Genomic DNA, 23,583 nt, shown 5'->3' with positions numbered 1-23,583 from the left:
GTTTTCTTTGGGACATTTCATTACCCAACTAGGTAACTTCATCAGTGCTGCAAGGGAATGGCTTTGCTCTGTGTTAATATACCATTGTCTTGCTGTGTCGTGTTGGTGGGGCTCTTGGTGGTTCCTTGATTAGACGGTTGTTGATTATTTGATTGTTTTGAGTTTGTAGTTCCTAGGTTGGGATATTGTTTACTGCTTGATTGTTGTCTGATATTAAATCTCTGCTTGTTTAGCTATTGATTTCTAGTGAGGGCATATTTTGGTCTTTTTGTTTCCTTTTTGGTTTTTCGATTGTGTATTTTGAATGGTCTTGTGACTTTTGAATGGTGTGTAGATGTTGTTTATCTCCACGTGCAAAACGTAGCAGAAAACGATACCATCAGCAAAGAACAGGGCTCTGGTTGCATAATTTTTGACTGCCATCTTGACTTTTTTGACCCCCTGTGACCAAAGCATTCGTTTTATGTAGCTGAAAAGCTTGAGTTTTATCTTTAAAAAGCCTTTTCTGAGTGGCTTCCTTATCTTTCAAAATCAACCCCAGCAAACGGAAACCAACTGGGAACGATGGGGAAAAATTATATACCGGTATTTATTTTTAAATGGGAATTGGGAAACACAAATGCTTTTTAACCCCTGAACTGAATCTTTTGCAAAGCAGATTATGAAGCTAGCAGGCGGGTTGCAAACAGCAGCTAAGGTGCTGGCTTTGTACCTGAGTAAATTTATTTATTTATTTTGTCCAATACATAATACACATTGAAGAGAAAGATATGTAATAATATAAGTAAAGAAAAGAATAGAAGAAAAGATATAAAAGTATAGGTGAACATATTTGAAAGGAAGAAAAGATAAATGAGATAAGGAGAGACAATTGGACAGGGGACGGAAGGGCACACTGGTGCACTTATGCACGCCCCTTACTGACCTCTAAGGAACCTGGAGAGGTCAATCGTGGATAGTCTAAGGAAAAAATGTTGGGGGTTAGGGGTTGACATTACTGAGTCAGTTAATGAGTTCCACGCTTCGACAACTCGGTTGCTGAAGTCATATTTTTTAAAGTCAAGTTTGGAGCGGTTAATATTAAGTTTGGATCTGTTGCGTGCTCTTGTGTTGTTATGGTTGAAGCTGAAGTAGTCATTGACAGGTAGAATGTTGCAGCATATGATCTTGTGGGCAATACTTAGATCGTGTTTTAGGCGACGTAGTTCTAAACTTTCGATGAATGATCGACATTCACCGAGCAATAAAAGCATTTTCTGAGCCCCCGTGGAGTCGTTTTACATGCCCAATGGCGGAAAGATGACACCTGTCACCTGTAGTTTGGCAGAGAGGTTGAATATTTCAGTTTACATCTTTTTCTGCGCCAGAGAAAAACTTCAGGCTCGTAACTTTCCTGCCAGAGCATCAAGAACTCAGAACGTTTCTCATCCTTTATGGGAGACATGATTTGAACATGAATTATTCACACTCGCTGAAACCGATCTTACCTGAGAACATGGAGCGGGCCTGGTTTTACTTCTCTTGTTGCAGTGAAGAGTAAGTTCACCAGGTGACTCCAGCAAAAGACGGGTTTTTTAGCCCTCTCTAAGCGGTTTACAGAATCAGCCTATTGCCCCCAACAATCTGGTTCCTTATTTTACCCACTTGGGGAAAAGGAATCCTCAATCTGAGCATTGTGTTGGCAGTTCTGTGTTAGCAAAAACTTCAGAAGAGAAGGATTGAGGGGTCGTGATTTCTGACAGTCTCAAAATGGGTGAGCAGTGCGGACAGGCGGCAGGGAAAGCGAGTAGAATGCTTGGCTGCATAGCTAGAGGTATCACAAGCAGGAAGAGGGAGATTGGGATCCCGCTGTATAGAGTGCTGGTGAGACCCCATTTGGAATAATACTGTGTTCAGTTCTGGAGACCTACAAAAAGAGTAATATACAACCTCTGATTTATTATTATTGTTATTGTTGTTGTTAATAATAATAATAATAATCATAATAATTGGATTTGTATGCCGCCTCTCTCCGCAGACTCGGGGCGGCTACATATTTAAATATGTAGTGGGTGTAAATTTCCCTTGATTTTTATTAGTTCATTCTATGGTGTTAATTAAATTTTTGTAGATATTGTTGGTGTTTATCCAACAAGCAAGTTCTTGTCCATGCACTCAATATTTTAGGGTTTTGTTCATAATGTTCGTTGTATGTCTAAAGCAGTGTTTCCCAACCATGGCAACTTGAAGATATTTGGACTTCAACTCCCAGAATTCCCCAGCCAGCGAATGCTGGCTGGGGAATTCTGGGAGTTGAAGTCCAAATATCTGCAAGTTCCCAAGGTTTGGAAACACTGGTCTAAAGGCTGTATCAATCAATGTATTTTGTAAGTTATGTGAAAAGTTTGTTTTCGTTGCATGGTGTGTTACCAGATTGTTGAACAATCTTCTTTTTAAATAATATTTAGGGGTTGTTGTTTTTTGTCTTAGCCAATGGTACCATTTCTCCCAGGTCTCGTAGAAGTCATTTTCATCCCTATTTTGCATCCCTAAAAGCATTTCCTTTTATGTGCACATTTTGTTTTTTTAAATACCCAGGCCTTGCTCGGATGCTTTCAGTGGGGATCGCTCTAGCCCCCCTGGGTCTCTGTGGCCACAACCCAGCCTCCTTCACAACCCATTGTGGTTTGTAGGCAAAAGAAACAGATGTTTTATGGGTACACGGGCTCCAATCTCTGAGTGCTCCGCTACCTGAGCGAAGGAAGCTCTTGAGACGGCAATCTAACCATGGCTGGTTTCGCTGGCCTTTTTTTAAAAAGCTTTTTTGGCCTCGGTTGATCTTTAAATGCCTTTGCAGTCCGAGGGCGGCTTCTCTGCTAATGCCGGAGTTTAGTAAGAAGCCCCAGTGCGCCTCGAGGCGAGCGCGTGGGTCAGGAGGACCCTGCGAGGCTTGTTAGCTACTTGACGTTCGATGCGGGTTTTCTGGTCCGTTCATCCTTCACTGGCTCCTGCAAACCCCACGCGGAGACGTGGCTGCACTTCTGGTGGTGACCCGTTGTGACAGGAGTGGGCAAGGATGACCCCAAGCGGGAGGGACCTCCGTGGCCAGCCCACGCTGCAAACGCTATGGGATCTAAAATGCTATGGAAGTGAAGAAGTGTGCGTAAGTCCACCAGCGTGCCTGCGATCCCTTCCTAATGTTTCTCTATTATTTATTTATTTATTTATTCATTCATTCATTCATTCATTCATTCATTCATTCATTTATTGGATTTGTATGCCGCCCCTCTCCGGAGACTCGGGGCAGCTAAACGCAACAATAAAACAGTGTACAATAGTAATTCAATACCAAGAACGATTAAAAACCCATTAATATAAAAACCAAACATACATACATACATACCATACATAGAATTGTAAAGGCCTAGGGGGAAAGAGGATCTCAATTCCCCCATGCCTGACGGCAGAGGTGGGTTTTAAGGAGCTTACGAAAGGTAAGGAGGGTGGGGGTGATTCTAATCTTTGGGGGGAGTTGGTTCCAGAGGGCAGGGGCCGCCACAGCGAAGGCTCTTCCCCTGGGTCCCGCCAAGTGACATTGTTTGGTTGACGGGACCCGGAGAAGATCTACTCTGTGGGACCTAACTGGTCGCTGGGATTCGTGCAGCAGAATCTGTTCTGTCTTGCACGGAATTGGGTCATTCTTTGTCCAGGCGAAGCTGGTGGACCAGGCGAAATTGAAGCCTTATTTGAAAAGAAACCACCACAAAAACAATGTATGTGATAGGAAAAAACATGCTCTTTCTAATGAAACAAAAATGAAGATGATTGAAGGTGAGAAAACAGAGGGCTCTCTTTCCCCACCTTCAATCACCTTCATTAGAAAGAGCAAGGTTTTTCCCATCGCTCTTCTTCCCCTTTTCCTTCTGTCCTCCAGACTCTACAGATGGAGTCCATGAAGTCTTTCCTGATCAGTTTGATACTTAATGTTGTGGTTAGCTCTGGCCCAGCTCCTGCCCCAAGGACTGTGGATGTGGGGGAGACATCCACATGCTGCAGGCCTGTTTTGCCCCTGGTGGAATCTGCTGATGAAGGCTCCTCTGACCAAGAAGACATGAGTGACAGGGAGGAGGAGAGTGTGGCAGACAGCTCAGAAGGAGATCAATTATCTAGCTCCTCTTTAGATTCAGAACAAGAGTTAATGATACAGCCACGCATGCGGAGAGCGATGCATAGGCAACAACAACTGAGAGATTATTATCAAAGAAAGTGAGGCCACCTGTGGTTGGGTGGGGCTGTGGTCATTAGTGAAGTTGCTATAAATAGCAGCCTGTGGGTTTGGCCACTGTGGAGGATTATCTGATCATTGTGTTTCGTGACTGCTTTACTGACTTTGACTTTTTGTGTGCTGATTTTTCCCTGCTTTGAAACTAAACCAGAGCAAAGTGTGTTTCACTTTGTGAACGAAGAAGGACTGTGAATTGCCTCACAGCTGCAAGCTAAGTATCTCAGAACTGATAAGGGACTTGTACAAATGACCAGTTTGTTTGGAGACGAGGGCTCTTGGCTATACCAAAAGAGGGCTTGGTTTAAGTGAATTTTCATTATAAAGAATATTGTTTTGAATTTTCAAACCTGTGTGTGTCTGAAATTTGTACCTGTGAATTTTTGGGAGGAGTCTGCCAGAGAGCCCGACAGAACACTTAAGACCTCCCACCATTTTTGTAGCCCGTCTTTGGCCCGTCAATTTTATCCATATCTTTTTATAGGTGAGGTTTCCAGAACTGCACACCATAATCCAAATGTGGTCTCACCAGCGCTCTATACAGCAGGATCACAATCTCCCTCTTGCTATGCTTACTCCAAACTAAGAAGGGATGGATTTCTCCTTCAGCGGTCCCAAAATTCAGACTCGAATAAGTACAATGAAAAGGGGAAAAAATTGAAGGAAGTTTAAAAGGAAGGAACTTTTCTTAACTTAATGTCTTTCTTGAGGCATGGGGAAAAAATAGTTGTGGATACTTGTTAAAAGTTAGCAGGAGACCATCAAGTGTCCATCAGTGTCATAGGTGGATATACGAGCTGTGAATTTTTTCTATAATAGTGTTCTGTCGGGCTCTCTGGTAGAATCCTCCCAAAAATTCACAGGTACAAATTCCAGACACACACACGTTTGACAATTCAAAACAATGTTCTTTATAATTAAAATTCACTTAAACCAAGCCCTCTTTTGGTATAGCAAAGAGCCCTCGTCTCCAAACAAACTGGGTAATTTGTACAAGTCCCTTATCAGTTCTGTGATACTTAGCTTGCAGCAGTGAGGCAATTCACAGTCCTTCTTCTTTCACAAAGTGAAACATACTTTGCTCTGGTTTAGTTTCCAAGCGGGGGAAAATCAGCACACAAAAGGTCAAAGTCAGTAAAGCAGTCACGAAACACAACGATCAGATAATCCTCCACAATGGCCAAACCCACAGGCTGCTCTTTATAGCAGCCTCACTATTGACCACAGCCCCACCCAACCACAGGTGGACTCATTTTCTTTGATAATAATCTCTCAGTTGTCGTTGCCTATGCATCGCTCTCCGCATGCGTGGCTGTATCATTAACTCTTGTTCTGAATCCAAGGAGGAGCTAGAGAATTGATCTCCTTCTGAGCTGTCTGCCACCCTCTCCTCCTCCCTGTCACTCATGTCTTCTTGGTCAGAGGAGCCTTCATCAGCAGATTCCACCGGGGGCAAAACAGGCCTCCAGCATGCGGATGTCTCCCCCACATCCACAGTCCTTGGGGCAGGAGCTGGGCCAGAGCTCACCACAACAAATAGGCATTTTACAACAGGAGGGGGGGTTTCTATTTAAAATACTCCACTCTTTCAGAAAATAAATCTTCCCCCGCATCCCCTTCCAAACGTTGTATAAAATAGGATAGTGATTGAGTGTCTTCTGAAGCTCGAAGAGTCTTCTGGACTCTGGAATTAGGGAATGCTAATCTTGCAAATCTTGACCCAGTCTACGTTTGGTTTCCTATTAATGATCCCCGTTTTGCCTTTCTAGAGACCGTGGTGAAAGACGACATGAACAACTACATCAGTCAATACTACAACGAACCCAGCAGTGGTAAGCATGGATCTTGAAGCAACTTAGAACTAAGGAGAAATTAGAACAATTAACCAGTGGAACAACTTGGTGAATGCTCCAACACTGGAAGTTTTTAAAGAAGACGTTGGATGACCATTTGTCTCAAGTGGTGTAGGGTTTCCTGCCCAAGGAGGGGTTTGGACTAAACAATAACCAAGTGTGAAATATTGTCTTCTCCCAAAAGAAGACAATTATTTGCAACTTAGAAACTGAGTCGAGGTTCTTGGTTTTCCTGGGCTGGGCTGTTGGCTTGCAGAGGTTTGATAACCCAACTGTACTTCAATGGTATTGATGGTGTTAATCCAATGGTGATGTTTAACCCTCAGGTACTGATGAGGTTACCTAGTTAGGTTACGAAAGGTCTGCAAGCCATCAGCCCAGCTCAAGAGAGTCCCAGGAACTCCGTGAAGTAACTCTACACCCAAGAAATCCAATGTTAGAACAATAGCAAAGCACTTAAGACTTATATACTGCTTTACAGTGCTTTGCAACCCCCTCTAAGCAGTTTAGAGTAAGTTTCCCTCCCCCCCAACTATTTGGGTCCTCATTTTACTGACCTCGGAAGGCTGGGTCAACCTTGAGCCAATCAGGATCAAACTGCTGGCAGTGGGCAGGGAAAGAAGGGGAGGGAGGGAGGGAAGAAGGAAAAAGGAGAGAGACGAGGGAAGGAAGGAAGGAAAAAGGGGAGAGAAAAGGAAAGGAAGGAAAAAGGGGACAGAAGAGGGAAGGAAGGAAGGAAAAAGGGGAGAGACGAGGCAAGGAAAGGAAGGAAGGAAAAGGGGAAAGGACGGAAGAAAAGAAGGAAGGAAAAAGGGGAGAGATGAGGGAAGGAAGGAAAAAGGGGAAAGAAGGACAGAAGGAAAGAAGGAAGGAAAACGGAGAGGCGAGGGAAGGAAGGAAAGGAAGGAAGATAGCAATAGCACTTAAGACTTATATACTGCTTCATAGTACTTTACAGGCCTAAGTGGTTTAGAATCAGCATTCTGGACAACAATCTGGCTCAATTGTTGCCCTCAAACAGTGCTCATCTTCCATCTGTATTCCTCTGTGTGTGTGTGTGTGTGTGTGTGTGTGTGTGTGTGTGTGTGTCTTCCAAACCCTTTCCCAGCCAAAGCTCAGGGCTCCTCATAGCTCGGAAGCCCCTCCCCTGAAACTCGATCTCACGCTCCCCTAACCTTTGACCTCTCCCCACCCAGACAGCGGTGTACCCGAGGGGGCCTTCTGTGTCATCACCACCACGGCCATCGACGTCCACCAGCCCAACGTCTCCTCCGACCTCTTCCTGGTGGAAATGCCGATGAAGATGATGGAGAGCAACGGGATCTCCACCAGCGCCGCCTCAGGCAGCGCCTCCCGGTCGACGGACAGCTCGGTCACGCGGGCGCAGAGCGACAGTAGCCAGACCTTCGGCTCCTCCACGGACTGCAGCACGACGCGGGAGGAGTCCTCCGAGTACTGCCCCTTGAAGCGGCCCTGCCGGCTGGCCCAAGGCCCCCAGGCCAGCTCCTCTTCCCCCCACCGCCGGGTCCACAACGCCGTCGTCCAAGAACTCTTGTCCTCCTTATCCGAAGACTCCTGCTTAACCCAAAAGGGACTGGACCCCGTTAACCTTAAACTGCCCAGCCCGGCGGGGTCGGCCGCAGCCAGCCCCGAACTGGAGCACCACGTCAACCTTTACAACAAAAAGAACCAAGAAAACTTTGGGGTCTTTCCGAAAAAGCCAGCCATCCACTTCCAGCAGAAAACACAGATGATCGACAAGTACACGGCGTTGGAATCTAAACAGACAAGGTTCAGCAGCATCCCGGATTCCTAGTCTTGGGTTGAGTGGCGTTGCGGGGTTCAGACAGATCGGTGGTTCGCCAGGAGTGTGGGGCGCACACTACAAAGCTTTAAAAACGGGGCCCTCGGAAACCTTCCGGGATGGGTGTTTTTATGTGCATTTAAGAATCGGAAATTCGTTTTTTCAAAATGCATGAGTTGCGAGAGCCCACGCGAAAATAAGGAATTGACAAATTATGTCGCCCTCAAAGGAGAATTCGGGGGGGGCAGGTTAAAACAATGACCTCAAAAGATGTATAGATTCTTAAAGTATTGGGAGGGGTGGTTTGTAAGCCAAGCGAACACAAATCCTAACCCTTTTTACTGAACTTCGGACAGTCTTCTATAAAAACTCACACCGATTTCTTACGATGTCCCTTTGTATGTGACCAATTATGAATCCATTTGTATTGACAGTTATTTTTGATCTTCCTGGGGAGGGGGGAAAAAAACACACCCACTCTGTTTTTCAAGGAGTACTTTGAACGATGCCGCTCAAAGACATCTTTAAATACTTTAAAAGAATTTTAAAGTAAGTGTTCTCTTATTTTTAGCATGAACTTTGGGGAAGAAATATTTTGGAGAAAAAAATAATAATTATTGCCTCCGGGATAAACAAAACAAAAAATGGGCATTTTACAAATACAATTTTAATTAAAATATTTTTTTTAGGAAAAACAATATTCTTAATCAAGTGTTTTCATTTCCACCCCCCCTTAGCTGTTAGTCCAGATTGTTTGATTTTACATCTGAAGATAAGGGCACAGATTGATGGAACTTGCAGGGTAAGAACAGCTGCAGGAATTGGGTGTGCCTAGTTTAATAAAAAGAAGGACTAAGGGAGACATGATAGCATGAGAAAGAAGAGGGGGTCAAATTAGTCTCCAAAGCACCTAAGGGAAGGACAAGAAGCAATGGGTGGAAACTAATCAAGGATAGAAGCAACCTTCCTGAAAGAACAATTCGTGTTGCTAATGCTGCATCACTGGAAGTTTTTAAGAAGAGATTGTGTTTGTGTGAATTGCTATAGGGCAGTGTTTCTCAACCTTGGGCGTTTGAAGATGGGTGGACTTCAACTCCCAGAATTCTGGGAATTAAAGTCCACCCATCTTCAATAATAATAATAATAATAATAATAATAATAATAATAATAATAATAATAATAATAATAATTAATAATAATAATATTTATTAGATTTGTATGCCGCCCCTCTCCAAAGACTCGTGGCGGCTCACAACAATGATAAAAACAATATTATGCTGGCACAAATCTAATATTAAAAAAAAACCTAAAAACCCTATCATAATTAAAAACCAAACAGCACATACATACCAAACATAAATTATAATAAGCCTGGGGGAAAGGTGTCTCAAATCCCCCATGCCTGGCGGGTATAGGTGGGTCTTAAGTAGTTTACGGAAGACAAGGAGGGTGGGAGCAATTCTAATCTCCGGGGGGAGTTGATTCCAGAGGGCCGGGGCCACCACAGAGAAGGCTCTTCCCCTGGGGCCCGCCAGACGACATTGTTTAGTCGACGGGACCTGGAGAAGGCCTACTCTGTGGGACCTTATCGGCCGCTGGGATTTGTGCGGTAGCAGGCAGTTCCGCCCAAGGTTGAGAAACACTGGTATAGGGTCTTCTGTTCAGCAAGGGGTTGGACTAGAAGACCTCCAAGATCCCTTCCAAAACTTGTTATTCTCTTATTAAGTTAATATCAACTCTGTAACGACCACCCTGTAGAAGAATATAAGGAAATTCCACATCCTAATATAATAGAAAATAGAGCAGATGTATGTTTATTAGAGAATTAGAAAAAGATTTCAGGAAATAACCAAACCAATAATCATTTCCTGGTTATTTCAGGAAATAACCAGGAACTGAAAAAGGGCAAAAACTGATGTATTGCAAGATCGTCATTGGCAAACATTTTTGGCAATTTTTAGTTTGATAAAACATAATTTAAACCGCTTAAAAATACTTTATCTCCGTATGAAGACATACTCCTTCCTTCCCTCCCTCACCTGGAGTAGCTTTCATTTTTTTAATATCGCCGTCAATTCAGGAACAACCTGGAAAGCAACACAAAACAACAAGCTTACCATCAGCCAAATAACAATAGGCATTTATCCAATTTTTAATTAATGTAAAAAAAGATGCTTATTCATCCACACTGGGAGAAACTAAATATTTGAATTCACTTTTTTTTTTAAAAAAAAAAATCATACTGGCAAAACGTACAAAATGTGTAAATCTGGACTGCCAAGCAACTGACCCAGGGGTCAAGAACCCCTGGCTCTTTTATCCCTCTGCTGCAGCTCCCTGTCACTCAAAATGTGTGTCACAACTGCCAATGTGCGACACCCACCAATGTGCAATTTATTAAACTTTTCGACCCCCAGTAGGCCAAGTTTCAAGTTTATAGGATTTACATGCCCCCCCTCTCCGAAAACTCGGGGCGGCTAACAACAATCATGAACAATATACAATAAAATCCAATACTAAAAGCGAATTAAAACCCCTTAATATATAAAACCAAACATACATACAAACATACCATGCATACAGTTGTAACGGCCTAGGGGGAGAAGAAGTCTTAATTCCCCCATGCCTGGCGGCAGAGGTGGGTTTTAAGTAGCTTACGAGAGGCAAGGAGGGTGGGGGCAATTCTAATCTCTGGGGGGAGTTGGTTCCAGAGGGCCAGGGCCGCCACAGAGAAGGCTCTTCCCCTGGGCCCTGCCAAGGCCAACCATGGATAAATGCAAGAGAAGAAAAGTTTCAGAAGAAAAGAGAATCTTTTAATTCAACTATAAATGCTAGTTTTGTGGCTGCTCAGAAAAGAGTCGGGCACGGCAAGAGTGGGCTAGACCTCAAGATCACCTCAAGGCAAGATGCTAGACCTCAAGGTCACTTTCTAGCCAACTAGTGGCTCTCACTAGTTGGCTAGAAGGTTTCTGTGGGAAATGGATCCAAATGGCTGAGTGTTTAAGGTTGCTGACGCCTGAATTAACCTACTGATATATACTGCTCAAAAAAAATCAAGGGAACACACCTTCTCTGTGGCGGCCCCGACCCTCTGGAACCAGCTCCCCCCAGATATCAGAGTTGCCCCCACCTTCCTCGCCTCTCGCAAGCTCCTTAAAACCCACCTCTGTCGTCAGGCATGGGGGAATTGAGACTTTCCCTCCCCCTAGGCTTATAGAATTTATACATGGTATGTTAGTATGTATGAGTGGTTCTTTAAATTGGTTTTTTTTAGATTATTTTTTAATATTAGATTTGTTTACATTGTCTTTTTATATTGTTGTTAGCCGCCCCGAGTCTTCGGAGAGGGGCAGCATACAAATCTAATAAATACAAATACAAATAACACCTCCTAGGTCAGAATGAATGAAATATTCTCATTGAATACTTTGTTCTGTACAAAGTTGAATTTGCACAACAGCGTGTGAAATTGATGGTCAATCCGTGTTGATTCCTAAATGGACAGTTTGATTTCACAGAAGTTTGATTTACTTGGAGTTATATTGTGTTGTTTAAGTATTCCCTTTATTTCTTTTGAGCAGTGAACTTTCTGAGTTCATTGTTTGGACCACAGGAAGCTATGATAGACAAATATTTTAACTTTTGGAAGCAACTAACTGGGGGGGGGGGGGTCACTATTTGTGGCAATTGGTGCCAAGGAATGGCCCTTATTGGTGGAACTGCCAAGGCTAAGCACCCGGGCAGCTGGGCGAATCCTTCTAGACACCCAAAGAGCGCCAGAGGATGAGAACAGGTGGCATATTCCTTACTGGTTACACCTGGTGACACTTGCGCAAACGGCTTGTGTGAAATATCCATTACCTTCCGCTTTCCAGGCGCTGTAAGGATGCCCCCGCTTGGAGAGCTGAACTCGCCTGATGAATATAAGCCTCTCAATTATTTAAGAGAGCTACATTTCCATTAAGTGGAAATAATGTGGTCGTACAAAATTTATTAAGGAAATTGTCTACATCGTGTTTCTTCCGAATGTCGCTTTGTCTCCGGCTTATTAAAAGGCCGGTGTTTACTGCCAAGCAACCGCTGAGGAACAGCATTAAGTGCTGGCAAGACTTCGGACTTCGTCTTCGCGCCTGGCGGGAATGTCCACGGGGCGCGAGGGGGAGGGGGGAAGCAAGATGGTGGCCGCAATGGTACATCCAAAGCTCCTGCAACGTTTTATGGAATCGGGCCGAGTGGCCTTCACACCATAATGGCCGCCATCTTGACAATCAACGCGGTGCATTGATGATGTTCCCTAGTTTGGTAATGAAACGTCTTTAAAAAAAAAACCAAAACAGCCAAACTCAGAAAGCACCAAGCACAAAAACTTGCTATAAGAACACATAGCAAGAAACACACTTCTTGCTTCCTAGCAGTTCAGTCGTAAAAAAACCGATAAATTTTACTGTCATTTTTCTAGTGATAATACACTGGCACACATTAAGTACTACTGAGACACGTCTTCATATTCTTGAAACAGAATATAGGCCATGGGGCAATAGATCATTGAGTTCATCAGAAGTCTACTTGACTGAAGTGTATAAAATCATGCATGGGATAGAAAAGGTGGATAGAGAAAAATTATTTTCTCTATCATGCAATACTAGGACGAAGGGGCACCCCCTAAAGCTCATAGGTAGGAAAGCGAGGGCAAAGAAAAGGAAATATTTCTTCATTGGTTTATGAAATTCCCTTCCAGAAGAGGTCGTGACAGCTGTCAGCCTGGATAACTTCAAGGCAGGATGAGACAGATTCATGGATGCCAAGTGTATCCATGGTGGTTATTGAAACGGATGTCCAAGTGCCACCTCTATGTTGGTTGAGGCAGGCAGGGTTCCCTTGGGTCTCATTTGTTGGGGGTCAAGGGAAAGGGAGAGTTTTGCCTTCTCCTCGTGCTCAAGATCCCCATGAACAATTTGTAGGCCACTGTGGGACACAGAATGCTGGACTCGATGGGCTTTGGCCCAATTCAGCAGGGCTCTTCTTAAGTTCTATTGTTGCATTTTCATAGTATTGGAGGTCAAAAGCTGATACGTTTGGTGGATAAAGCTTTCTGTGGCTTGAAATATTAAGGGTTGGGAGAATCAGTGCTATAACCCCAGACCAGTGGTTCTCAACCTGGGGGTTGGGACCCCTTTGGGGGTCAAACGACCGTTTCACAAGGGAAAAGACAAAATTTCTCATGGTGTTAGGAACTAAAGCTTCTATTCTAGCTCCGTGGAACGTATTTTTACAATCTGACCAATCAGGTGTTTACAATGGGGGTGTCCCGCTGAACCTCCCTGCCAATCCGCTTAAAGCTCTGTTGGGAGAATTGACACTAGACTTGTGGTTGGGGGTCACCACAACATGAGGAACTGTATTAAGGGGTCGCGGCATTAGAAAGGTTGAGAACCACTGCCCTAGACAGAGGTGAGAACTTCCAGGCAGAACAAGGAGGACTAAATGTCATGTTTGAAATCTAATTCATTTTCCACAAACGCACACACCCAGCATCAAGAGGAGGAAAGTGTTGGGTTGATTCCTTTAGAAGCAAGACTCACCTTGAACAGGTCAGCTACGATACCATAATCTGCAACTTGGAATATGGGTGCTTCAGGGTCCTTGTTGATAGCAACAATGGTCTGTGAGAGAATGAAAGGGGGCTAATTTAGAGAAACCTAGTTACTTACAGGGTAGTCTATAGATGCTCTAGGGTCTGTTCTGGGTCCTATTCTTTTTAATAGGTTTGTGAGTGACATAGGGGAAGGTTTGCCTATTTGCCGATGACTCTAAAGTGTGCAATAGGGTTGATATTCCTGGAGGCATCTGTAATATGGTAAATGATTTAGCTTTACTAGACAAATGGTCAAAGCAATGGAAACTGCAGTTTAATCTTTCCAAATGTTTCAAAAGCAACATGAGAAAATATTATTTTACTGAAAGAGGAGTAGATCCTTGGAACAAACTTCCAGCAGACGTGGTTGGTAAATCCATAGTAACGAATTTAAACATGCCTGGGATAAACATATATCCATCCCAAGATAAAATACAGAAAATAGTATAAGGGCAGACTAGATGGATCATGAGGTCTTTTTCTACCGTCAGTCTTCTATGTTTCTATGCTGCAGTGTTATGCAATGCTTTGCTGCTATTGGCCTAAGCACAACAGCTTTCCCAAATTGTTCACAAGGCAGAAGTTCAAAAATGAAAGGAATACAAAAAAAACCTTTTCTCATAGATTCCTACGTAGGCAAATGTCAAAAGTTCCAGCCTGATTTCTCTGAAATCCAGGAAGAAATTTATTATCTTCAAAGCAAGAATCTCTACATAGTAGACTCATCTTGACTTTTCACTTTTATCCCAGTGGGATATATTGCAAGCGTCCCCCTCTCCAAAAAAAATTCCAAAATTCTCCTGAATTAGTAATAAATACAATTTTCTAGGGTATTCCTAATGTCTGTCGTATCTCAACTTACGATTTAAGAAGCTAAAAGCTTAGAAATTGCTTGCAGTGAGTAGTTCTACTCAGGGGCTGCAGAAATTGCAAACTGGGAGCTACAGATCTGCTACCGGTTTTGCCAAACGTGGCAACTTTAAGAGAGGTGGTCTTCATTTCCCAGAATTCCTCATGCTGGCTGGGGAATTCTGGGAATTGAAGCCCATCTCTCTTAAGAGTTGCCAAGATTGACAAACATTGTCAGCCGCCCTCACTCCACTAGATGAAATCATGGTCTGTTTAGCCTAGCATCCATAAAGCAAAGAAGGGAGGGACAACAGGGAGTCCACCCTCTACTAAACCCATTTTCTACTGTTGTAAGTGAAGTAAATAATACATTTTAGTTGCAGATCGCTCTAGGGGATTCCCTTCAAAATTTCTCATAATGGCTGATATTTCCTAGCATGGAAGGAAAGCCAGTGAAGAGACAGTTAATGTGATTACAGAGAGTTCCTTTAAAACCTTTTAAAATAAACATTATTTGAGTAACGACAATATATTTTAAATTTTTCTAAGCACAAAGTGAAATTTTAAAAATTGGCTCTGGAAAATCCATATTTGGAATTGAAATAACCATCTCATTTAAAAAAAAAAAAATTTAACAGCATAACACCGGCAGCATAGAAACAGATAATAATTTGATCCGGTCCACTAATTATTTGAATTAATGAATTATAAGATTAACTTAATTTCCTAGCCCAAATCAAGCCAAACAGATTCTTACATTCACTTCTGGAGACAAGGACTGAAAGTTTAGTTAAAAACTAAACATGTTCTCCTGTAACTGGAACTGTTTTGCAAGATCTAAAACAAGGGGGAGTTGATGGAATCCACCTTGAAATGGCTCGGTTTTATTGACACTCATCAATTTATCATTACTGATACAATTGCTTCCATTTTGGACTGGAAATTTATAATGCCGGGCGCCATTCTTTTATTACTATCATTGTGCCAATTCTGGATCACTTTTTAACTGCATGTGGCTTAATCTAAATCACACCACTCCATCAAACTAAAATAGTTACCATTTCTGCGCCTAACACTTAAAATGTTCGTTCCACATTCACAATTTAATAAAATATATAGGCTAGCTTTTAGCTACCGCCACTTAGAGAAAAGGGAGGATATGAATTTCAGATCTTTTTATTCTTTGATTTTAGAGCAGGGTCAATTTCCAAGGCAACCCAGATGCAGCGTTTACCAAAATCGAGTGATGTTTAATCTCAGGTAAATGTAGAAACATAGAAGACTGACGGCAGAAAAAGACCTCATGGTCCATCTAGTCTGCCCTTATACTATTTCCTGTATTTTATCTTACAATGGATATATGTTTATCCCAGGCATGTTTAAATTCAGTTACTGTGGATTTGTTCCAAGGATCTACTACTCTTTCAGCGAAATAATATTTTCTCACGTTGCTTCTGATCTTTCCCCCAACTGACCTCACATTGTGCCCCCTTGTTCTTGTGTTCACTTTCCTATTAAAAACACTTCCCTCCTGAACCTTATTTAACCCTTTAACATATTTAAATGTTTCGATCATGTCCCCCCTTTTCCTTCTGTCCTCCAGACTCTACAGGTTGGGTTCATGAAGTCTTTCCTGATACGTTTTATGCTGAAGACCTTCCACCATTCTTGTAGCCCGTCTTTGGACCCGTTCAATTTTGTCAATAAGACCTAATCCTTAAAATATTTCCATGGCCAGATAAGATTCCTAATTCACCTTTCTTTGGGAGTATTCCATAAGTAAAATGCACTTGAATGTTACTAAACAATCGCCTTCAAGGGTTGGTATGTTATAATGTGCCCTGAATTAGCAATAGTTTGCAGCATAAATATTGCCAATTAAACAAAACATGGAATATTGTAATAGCATTCTGTTGCACTGATTTAAAATATTTCTGCAAGAAAGAATCCAATTATTTATTATTTCAAAGAGGAAAAAATAATATTTTAGATGAACACACAACTCTTATAGTTTTATACAGCCTTATATTCTTTTAAACAGCTTTTAAAAGAAATGGGGCAAGTAGGAGAGAATCACCTTTTGAAATTGCTGCCTAAAAAGGCGAGAAATATTATTTTAAAAACAGTAGTGTTTTTCCTTGGCATCCCCGGTCAGGTTAGATAAGAATCCAAGTGTTAAACACGGGTACTAACGGGTTAAGTTTTTTAAAGCTTTTATCATTTTATAATAGCTTTCCAGATGAGTGGATAAATTGTGGAATATTCAAAGACGCCTTTTTCTCCCCGCAATAGTAAATCCATAATTCAGATTGTACATCGTCACGCATGACTTCATGCCTCACAGTCTGAAATATATAAAAATGCATCGGGTCTACGGAGCCTAATTTTATTTTCCCATTAAAAGCTCAGTTCATTTCTCACTATTTCCTGTATTTTATCTTACAATGGATATATGTATTGGGCAGTCAAAAGATTTAAAGGATAGGTCCTATTAAGATCTACTCCCCTGAACTGCTGGAATGTTATAGGAGTTATTTGTAAAACTAATTTATTTTCGGAATAGAATTCACCCGGGGTCTTTTAGATTTTGCACTGTCAGTAACAACAACAAAACCCAGTTTGTAAAGCAGAACCCATCACACCTCCTTGTAGCAACACACAAAAGTTTTGTACTCTACCTTACTGTCTTTCATTCCAGCCAGATGCTGAATGGCTCCGGATATTCCTACAGCGATATATAACTCCTGCACAGACACAAAACAATAATAATACAATGTTTTATTTAAACCTTTAAACTGACATATTCTGCAAATATTGTGTCTTACAATCACAACTGAGCCCAAAATTTATGTTTGATTTGATTTGATTTGGATTTGTATGCCGCCCCTCTCCGTAGACTCGGGGCGGCTAACTACAGTAGTAAACAGCATATGACAAACCAATATAAACAATTAAAAAACCCTATTGTAAAACCAAACATACATACAGACACACCATGCATAAAATTGTAAAGGCCTAGGGGGAAAGAGTATCTCAGAGGTGGGTTTTAAGACACTTACGAAAGGCAAGGAGGGTGGGAGCAATTCTAATCTCTGGGGGGAGTTGGTTCCAGAGGGTCGGGGCCGCCACAGAGATTTATAGGTTTTGATGAAAGTTCCTGTGAATCCTCCACAATGGCCAAACCCACAGGCTGCTCTTTATAGCAGCCTCACTAATGACCACAGCCCCACCCAACCACAGGTGGCCTCATTTTCTTTGATAATAATCTCTCAGTTGTCGTTGCCTATGCATCGCTCTCCGCATGCGTGGCTGTATCATTAACTCTTGTTCTGAATCCAAGGAGGAGCTAGAGAATTGATCTCCTTCTGAGCTGTCTGCCACCCTCTCCTCCTCCCTGTCACTCATGTCTTCTTGGTCAGAGGAGCCTTCATCATCAGATTCCACCGGGGGCAAAACAGGCCTCCAGCATGCGGATGTCTCCCCCACATCCACAGTCCTTGGGGCAGGAGCTGGGCCAGAGCTGACCACAACAGGTTGACATTTACTTTAAATCGATTTCGTGCTTGTGTGTTGTTGCGGTTGAAGGTTATTTAAGTTTCCCCTGTATTTTTTGAGCAGTATATGTTATTAGCATATTTAGCATAACTGCTAAAACTAGTAACACTCAAAGAGGCATTTCCAGATTTAGCGAAGTCATGAAACCACATAGGAAGATATTTATTCGCTGGAAGCTTTTGGCACCATCCTATATTAAGCCTGTTGGTTTCAACTGGGCTCATTCCCTCATGCGTGGTAGGATTGCTTCCAAGCAGGGTCTGCATATGGGCCTGTGCACCAGCTGTTGTGTGCCTGGAACAGCTGGTTTGGGGCGATTTGTTCCCGAATCAAAATGTGTCTCTGATCTGGATACAAACCAAATCAGGAGAGCTTTTACAAGCAGATGTATTTACAGGAGAGGGGAGGGAGAGATGGCAAAAGCTCAGGTTTCCATACAGAAAACCACGCCGCCTTCATTAAAAGCAATTTATCTGTAATTTTCTTCTTCTTTTTCAACACTGTGCTCTCTGAGTTTGGTGGTTTGCTTGGAGACATTTTATTACCCAACCAGGTAACAACATCGGTGCGATTAGTGTGGGGTTTGCTTCCTGCTTATATACATAGTGTGCCCGGCCATTGTTGGGGGGAAGTGAGGTTTTCTCCCTGGCAGTTTCTTGATTTGGGCATTGCTTTGTTTCATTGTTTGACTGGTGTTAATCCCTGCTTATCTGAGTGTAGACAGCTAGAAGGGATAGAAACATAGAAATATAGAAACACAGAAGATTGACGGCAGAAAAAGACCTCATGGTCCATCTAGTCTGCTCTAATATGTGTGTTCTGGTCTTTTTGTTTATGCGTTCTGTTTTTATTTTATTTTTTTCTCTTTTGAATGTGATATAATAATAACAACAACAACAGAGTTGGAAGGGACCTTGGAGGTCTTCTAGTCCAACCCCCTGCTTAGGCAGGAAACCCTACACTACTTCAGACAGATGGTTATCCAACATCTGCTTAAAAACTTCCAACGTGTATGTGTGTGCTGGCGACCTGATTTTTGGCTCAAAACAGAGGAGGTTTGCCATCAATGATATATAACATTTCGGGTCCAATTAATTAATATAAAATCTAAAAACCATAAAAAAACCAGTCATTCCCATTCAATCAGGTTTCTCTCGGTCTATTCATCGGCCAGGGGACAAGAATCTAATGGCGAAGGCAAGGAGGGTGGGGGCGGTGCGAATCTCCGGGGGAGCTGATTCCAGAGGGCTGGGGGCCCCACAGAGAAGGCCCTTCCCCTAGACCCTGCCAAGCGCCATTGTCTAGTTCAATGTTTCCCAACCTTGGCAACTTGAAGATATCTGGACTTCAACTCCCAGAATTCCCCAGCCAGCATTCCAAATATCTTCAAGTTGCCAAGGTTGGGAAACACTGGTCTAGTTGATGGGACCTGGAGAAGGCCGACTCTGTGGGCCCTCACCGGTCGCTGGGATTCATGCGGCAGAAGGCAAATAATATGGTCACGATCCTGCTGTTACCGGGAGAAACGGTTCCAATCTCAACCATCTCATTCATTCATTCATTCATTCATTCATTCATTCATTAATCAGATTTGTATGCCGCCCCTCTCCGCAGACTCGGGGCGGCTCACAGCAATAATAATACAATGTAAACAAATCCAATATTTAAGTTTAAGTTAATTTAAAACCCCAATTTAAAAACCAATCATACATACTAACATACCATGCATAAATTTTATAAGCCTAGGGGGAGGGAAAGTCTCAATTCCCCCATGCCTGACGACAGAGGTGGGTTTTAAGGAGCTTACGAAAGGCAAGGAGGGTGGGGGAACTCTGATATCTGGGGGGAGTTGGTTCCAAAGGGTCAGGGCCGCCACAGAGAAGGCTCTTCCCCTGGGTCCCGCCAAACGACATTGTTTAGTCGACGGGACCCGGAGAAGGCCAACTCTGTGGGACATAACTGGTGGCTGGGATTCGTGGGGCAGAAGGTGGTCCCGGAGATAATCTGGTCCGGTGCCATGAAGGGCTTTATAGGTCATAACCCACACTTTGAATTGTGACCGGAAACTGATCGGCAACCAATGCAGACTGCGGAGTGTTGGTGTGACATGGGCGTATTCATGTTCCTAAGGAGTCTGCGAAGCCCAGCATTTTCATCCCTCTCTGATACTTTTCACTTTAAGAGCTTACAGGGCCTTTGATCAGCTGGAAAATGTGAAGACACTTAAGAAGCTCGCTCGGGGTGTTTGCTTGAGTGCAGCAGGGCCCTGCAGTTTTAAGTTGGGTTCTTTTTTTTTTATTTTTTGCTTTGTTCTCCTGGGAGCCGCACATCAATTGCTTTCAGCTAAATGCACTCTCATATGAATATTTTAGTACAATTTAATGTTTCTGCGCCAATCCCCGAGGAGCAGAGCATCAATTTGAGAACTCTCGGACTTAAAAGCCGTCGTGGATAATGCAGTCCGAACAACGCTCAAGTCTTAAAAACCTAAATTCACAGGGTGGGGAAAGAGTCTAAACAATTTTTTTTTTGTCCTGGATACAGGCAAACAATACTTTGAAGTTGTACCTTGAAAGCTATCAAAAGGCGTAAACGATTTCTTAACCGAAACCAAATTTCCCCCAAATTTTAATCAGCCGCAACAGGACAGGCTTACCGATGGCAATAAAAATAATCGGGTACAGTGAGATGCATTGTACATTTTAAAAGTTGGGGCTCGGTGAAATAGAAGCTTGAAGGGATCTTCATCTTTGCAGAAATTTTAGTGCAAAAATCTTCCAGGAACGCAAGTTATTAAAAGCGTGACGTTGCTCTCCACAATATAGAAACATAGAAGACTGACAGCAGAAAAAGTCCTCATGGTCCATCTAGTCTGCCCTTATACTATTTCCTGTATTTTATCTTACAATGGATCTATGTTTATCCCAGGCATGTTTAAACTCAGTGACTGTGGATTTACCAACCACGTCTGCTGGAAGTTTGTTCCAAGGATCTACTACTCTTTCAGTGAAATAATATTTTCTCACGTTGCTTTTGATCTTTCCCCCAACTAACTTCAGATTGTGTCCCCTTGTTCTTGTGTTTACTTTCCTATTAAAAACACTTCCCTCCTGGACCTTATTTAACCCTTTAACATATTTAAATGTTTCGATCATGTCCCCCCTTTTCCTTCTGTCCTCCAGACTATACAGATGGAGTTCATTAAGTCTTAATATCAGTTCCTAATGCACAACTCAAAAACATTGGTTTGAATTTTGTTAACTAGGGCTACAAAATCTTGGGTGCAAAGCCCCATTTGTCAGGCTAGTGGTTAGCAACGAAACAGTGGATGTTTCTGCTCTACTTGTGTTGAGTGCCGGGGAGTTTTGCCGACAGGCCCGTTTTCTAATGTTGGTTTGAACTCCGCTGGAAGTTGGTTTGCTCTCTCGATGCCCATCTCGAATGCTCTCCCGAGGTCTGTGCATATCTTCCAGGTCACTCAGTGGCTGGCACTTAAAATGCTTTCTGAGTTCAGCCAGCGAAGAAAAGATATCCATTCTCTCTTCTTTCCATCTGGATTTTCCAGGTGGCTTTCATTTCAGTCAGAAGGGACCTTGGAGGTCTTCTAGTCAAACCCCTCTGCTTGAGTAGGAAACCCTATACCTTTTTTTCCTTGGGTGCCGAAAGAGCATGTGTGGGCAATATCGCGCATGTGCGAGTACCCACACTTATAATTCAATGCCTGGATCGGGAGTCACTGCTCACAGTCACTCATGCCCTCATCACCTCGAGGCTCGACTACTGTAACGCTCTCTACATGGGGCGACCTTTGAAAAGTGTTCGGAAACTTCAGATCGTGCAGAATAGAAACATAGAAACATAGAAACATAGAAGTCTGACGGCAGAAAAAGACCTCATGGTCCATCTAGTCTGCCCTTATACTATTTTCTGTATTTTATCTTAGGATGGATATATGTTTATCCCAGGCATGTTTAAATTCAGTTACTGTGGATTTATCTACCACATCTGCTGGAAGTTTGTTCCAAGGATCTACTACTCTTTCAGTAAAATAATATTTTCTCATGTTGCTTTTGATCTTTCCCCCAACTAACTTCAGATTGTGTCCCCTTGTTCTTGTGTTCACTTTCCTATTAAAAACACTTCCCTCCTGGACCTTATTTAACCCTTTAATATATTTAAATGTTTCGATCATGTCCCCCCTTTTCCTTCTGTCCTCCAGACTATACAGATTGAGTTCATTAAGTCTTTCCTGATACGTTTTATGCTTAAGACCTTCCACCATTCTTGTAGCCCGTCTTTGGACCCGTTCAATTTTGTCAATATCTTTTTGTAGGTGAGGTCTCCAGAACTGAACACAGTATTCCAAATGTGGTCTCACCATCATTCTATATAGTGGGATCATAATCTCCCTCTTCCTGCTTGTTATGCCTCTAGCTATGCAGCCAAGCATCCTACTTGCTTTCCCTACCGCCTGACTGCACTGTTCACCCATTTTGAGACTGTCAGAAATCACTACCCCTAAATCCTTTTCTTTTGAAGTATTTGCCAACACTGAACTGCCAATACAATACTCAGATTGAGGATTCCTTTTCCCCAAGTGCATTATTTTACATTTGGAAACATTAAACTGCAGTTTCCATTGCTTAGACCATTTATCTAGTAAAGCTAAATCATTTACCATATTACAGACGCCTCCAGGAATATCAACCCTATTGCACACTTTAGAGTCATCGGCAAATAGGCAAGCCTTCCCTACCAAACCTTCCCCTATGTCACTCACAAATATATTAAAAAGAATAGGACCCAGAACAGATCCTTGTGGCACACCGCTTGTAACCTGACTCTGCTCAGAATACTCGCCATTAACAATAACTCTCTGATGTCTATGCTTCAGCCAGCTGCAAATCCATTGAACTATCCAGGGATTAAGTCCAATCTTCACTAATTTATCTATCAGCTCTTTATGTGGAACCGTATCAAAGGCTTTGCTGAAGTCCAGGTAGGCAATATCCACGGCACCACCTTCATCCAACACCTTTGTGACATAGTCAAAGAAATCAATGAGATTAGTCTGACATGATTTGCCTTCAGTAAAGCCATGCTGATTTGGGTCTAATAAGTTATTGTTTTTTAGGTGCTGATTTATCCTCTTTTTGAGTAGAGTCTCCATCATTTTAACTACAACTGATGTCAAGCTAACTGGCCTGTAGTTACCAGCTTCTTCTCTACTGCCCTTCTTGTGAATAGGCACAACACTGGCCATTCTCCAATCCTCAGGAACTTCTCCTGTTAACAAGGATTGGTTAAACAAATCAGTCAGGGGGGTAGCAATGACAGATCTGAGTTCTTTAAGAACTCTGGGGTGGATGCCATCTGGACCCATTGCCTTATTTATCTTTAATCGTTCAAGTTCTTCTAAGACATCGGCTTCTAAGATCACTGGAGCTGAATCCGTACAGCTGGAAGCAATGCTATATCCCTCTGTAGTATTATTTTGTAAGGTGTCTTTTGAGAAAACTGAACAGAAGTAGCTATTGAAATGGTCAGCGATCTCCTTATTCCCATTAATGCATGTATTATTCCCGGTACTAAGCTTCGTGATGCCGCAGTTTTTCTTCTTCTTATC

General features: G+C 42.6%; 2 protein-coding genes across 7 annotated transcripts in view; one reads left to right on the top strand and one right to left on the bottom strand.

The window, feature by feature from the left end:
* The window catches only part of TMEM266 (transmembrane protein 266), a 51,718-nt gene extending 43,105 nt beyond the window's left edge, over window positions 1-8,613 (top strand). For both annotated transcript variants that reach the window (XM_070762263.1, XM_070762261.1), the window contains 2 exons: window positions 6,031-6,093; window positions 7,311-8,613. In XM_070762263.1, coding sequence (XP_070618364.1) covers window positions 6,031-6,093; window positions 7,311-7,930 — 683 coding nt within the window. In that variant the 3' untranslated portion in view covers window positions 7,931-8,613. The remainder of the gene's footprint in view (window positions 1-6,030; window positions 6,094-7,310) is intronic.
* The window catches only part of ETFA (electron transfer flavoprotein subunit alpha), a 55,820-nt gene that overhangs the window by 7,544 nt on the left and 24,693 nt on the right, over window positions 1-23,583 (bottom strand). For 3 of the 5 annotated variants that reach the window (XM_070762266.1, XM_070762268.1, XM_070762267.1), the window contains exons 10-12: window positions 17,081-17,146; window positions 13,501-13,581; window positions 9,958-10,005 (exon numbers count right to left, since the gene is read on the bottom strand). In XM_070762266.1, the coding sequence (XP_070618367.1) occupies window positions 9,970-10,005; window positions 13,501-13,581; window positions 17,081-17,146 (183 nt within the window). In that variant the 3' untranslated portion in view covers window positions 9,958-9,969. Of the gene's footprint in view, window positions 1-704; window positions 1,430-8,567; window positions 8,829-9,957; window positions 10,006-13,500; window positions 13,582-17,080; window positions 17,147-23,583 lie in introns of those variants that run through there. The other 2 variants (XM_070762269.1, XM_070762265.1) reach the window with 2 other exon arrangements.

The sequence above is a fragment of the Erythrolamprus reginae genome, chromosome 10, assembly GCF_031021105.1.
Source record: "Erythrolamprus reginae isolate rEryReg1 chromosome 10, rEryReg1.hap1, whole genome shotgun sequence".
NCBI lineage: Eukaryota > Metazoa > Chordata > Lepidosauria > Squamata > Dipsadidae > Erythrolamprus > Erythrolamprus reginae.
This window is presented reverse-complemented; position numbering and strand designations above follow the sequence as displayed.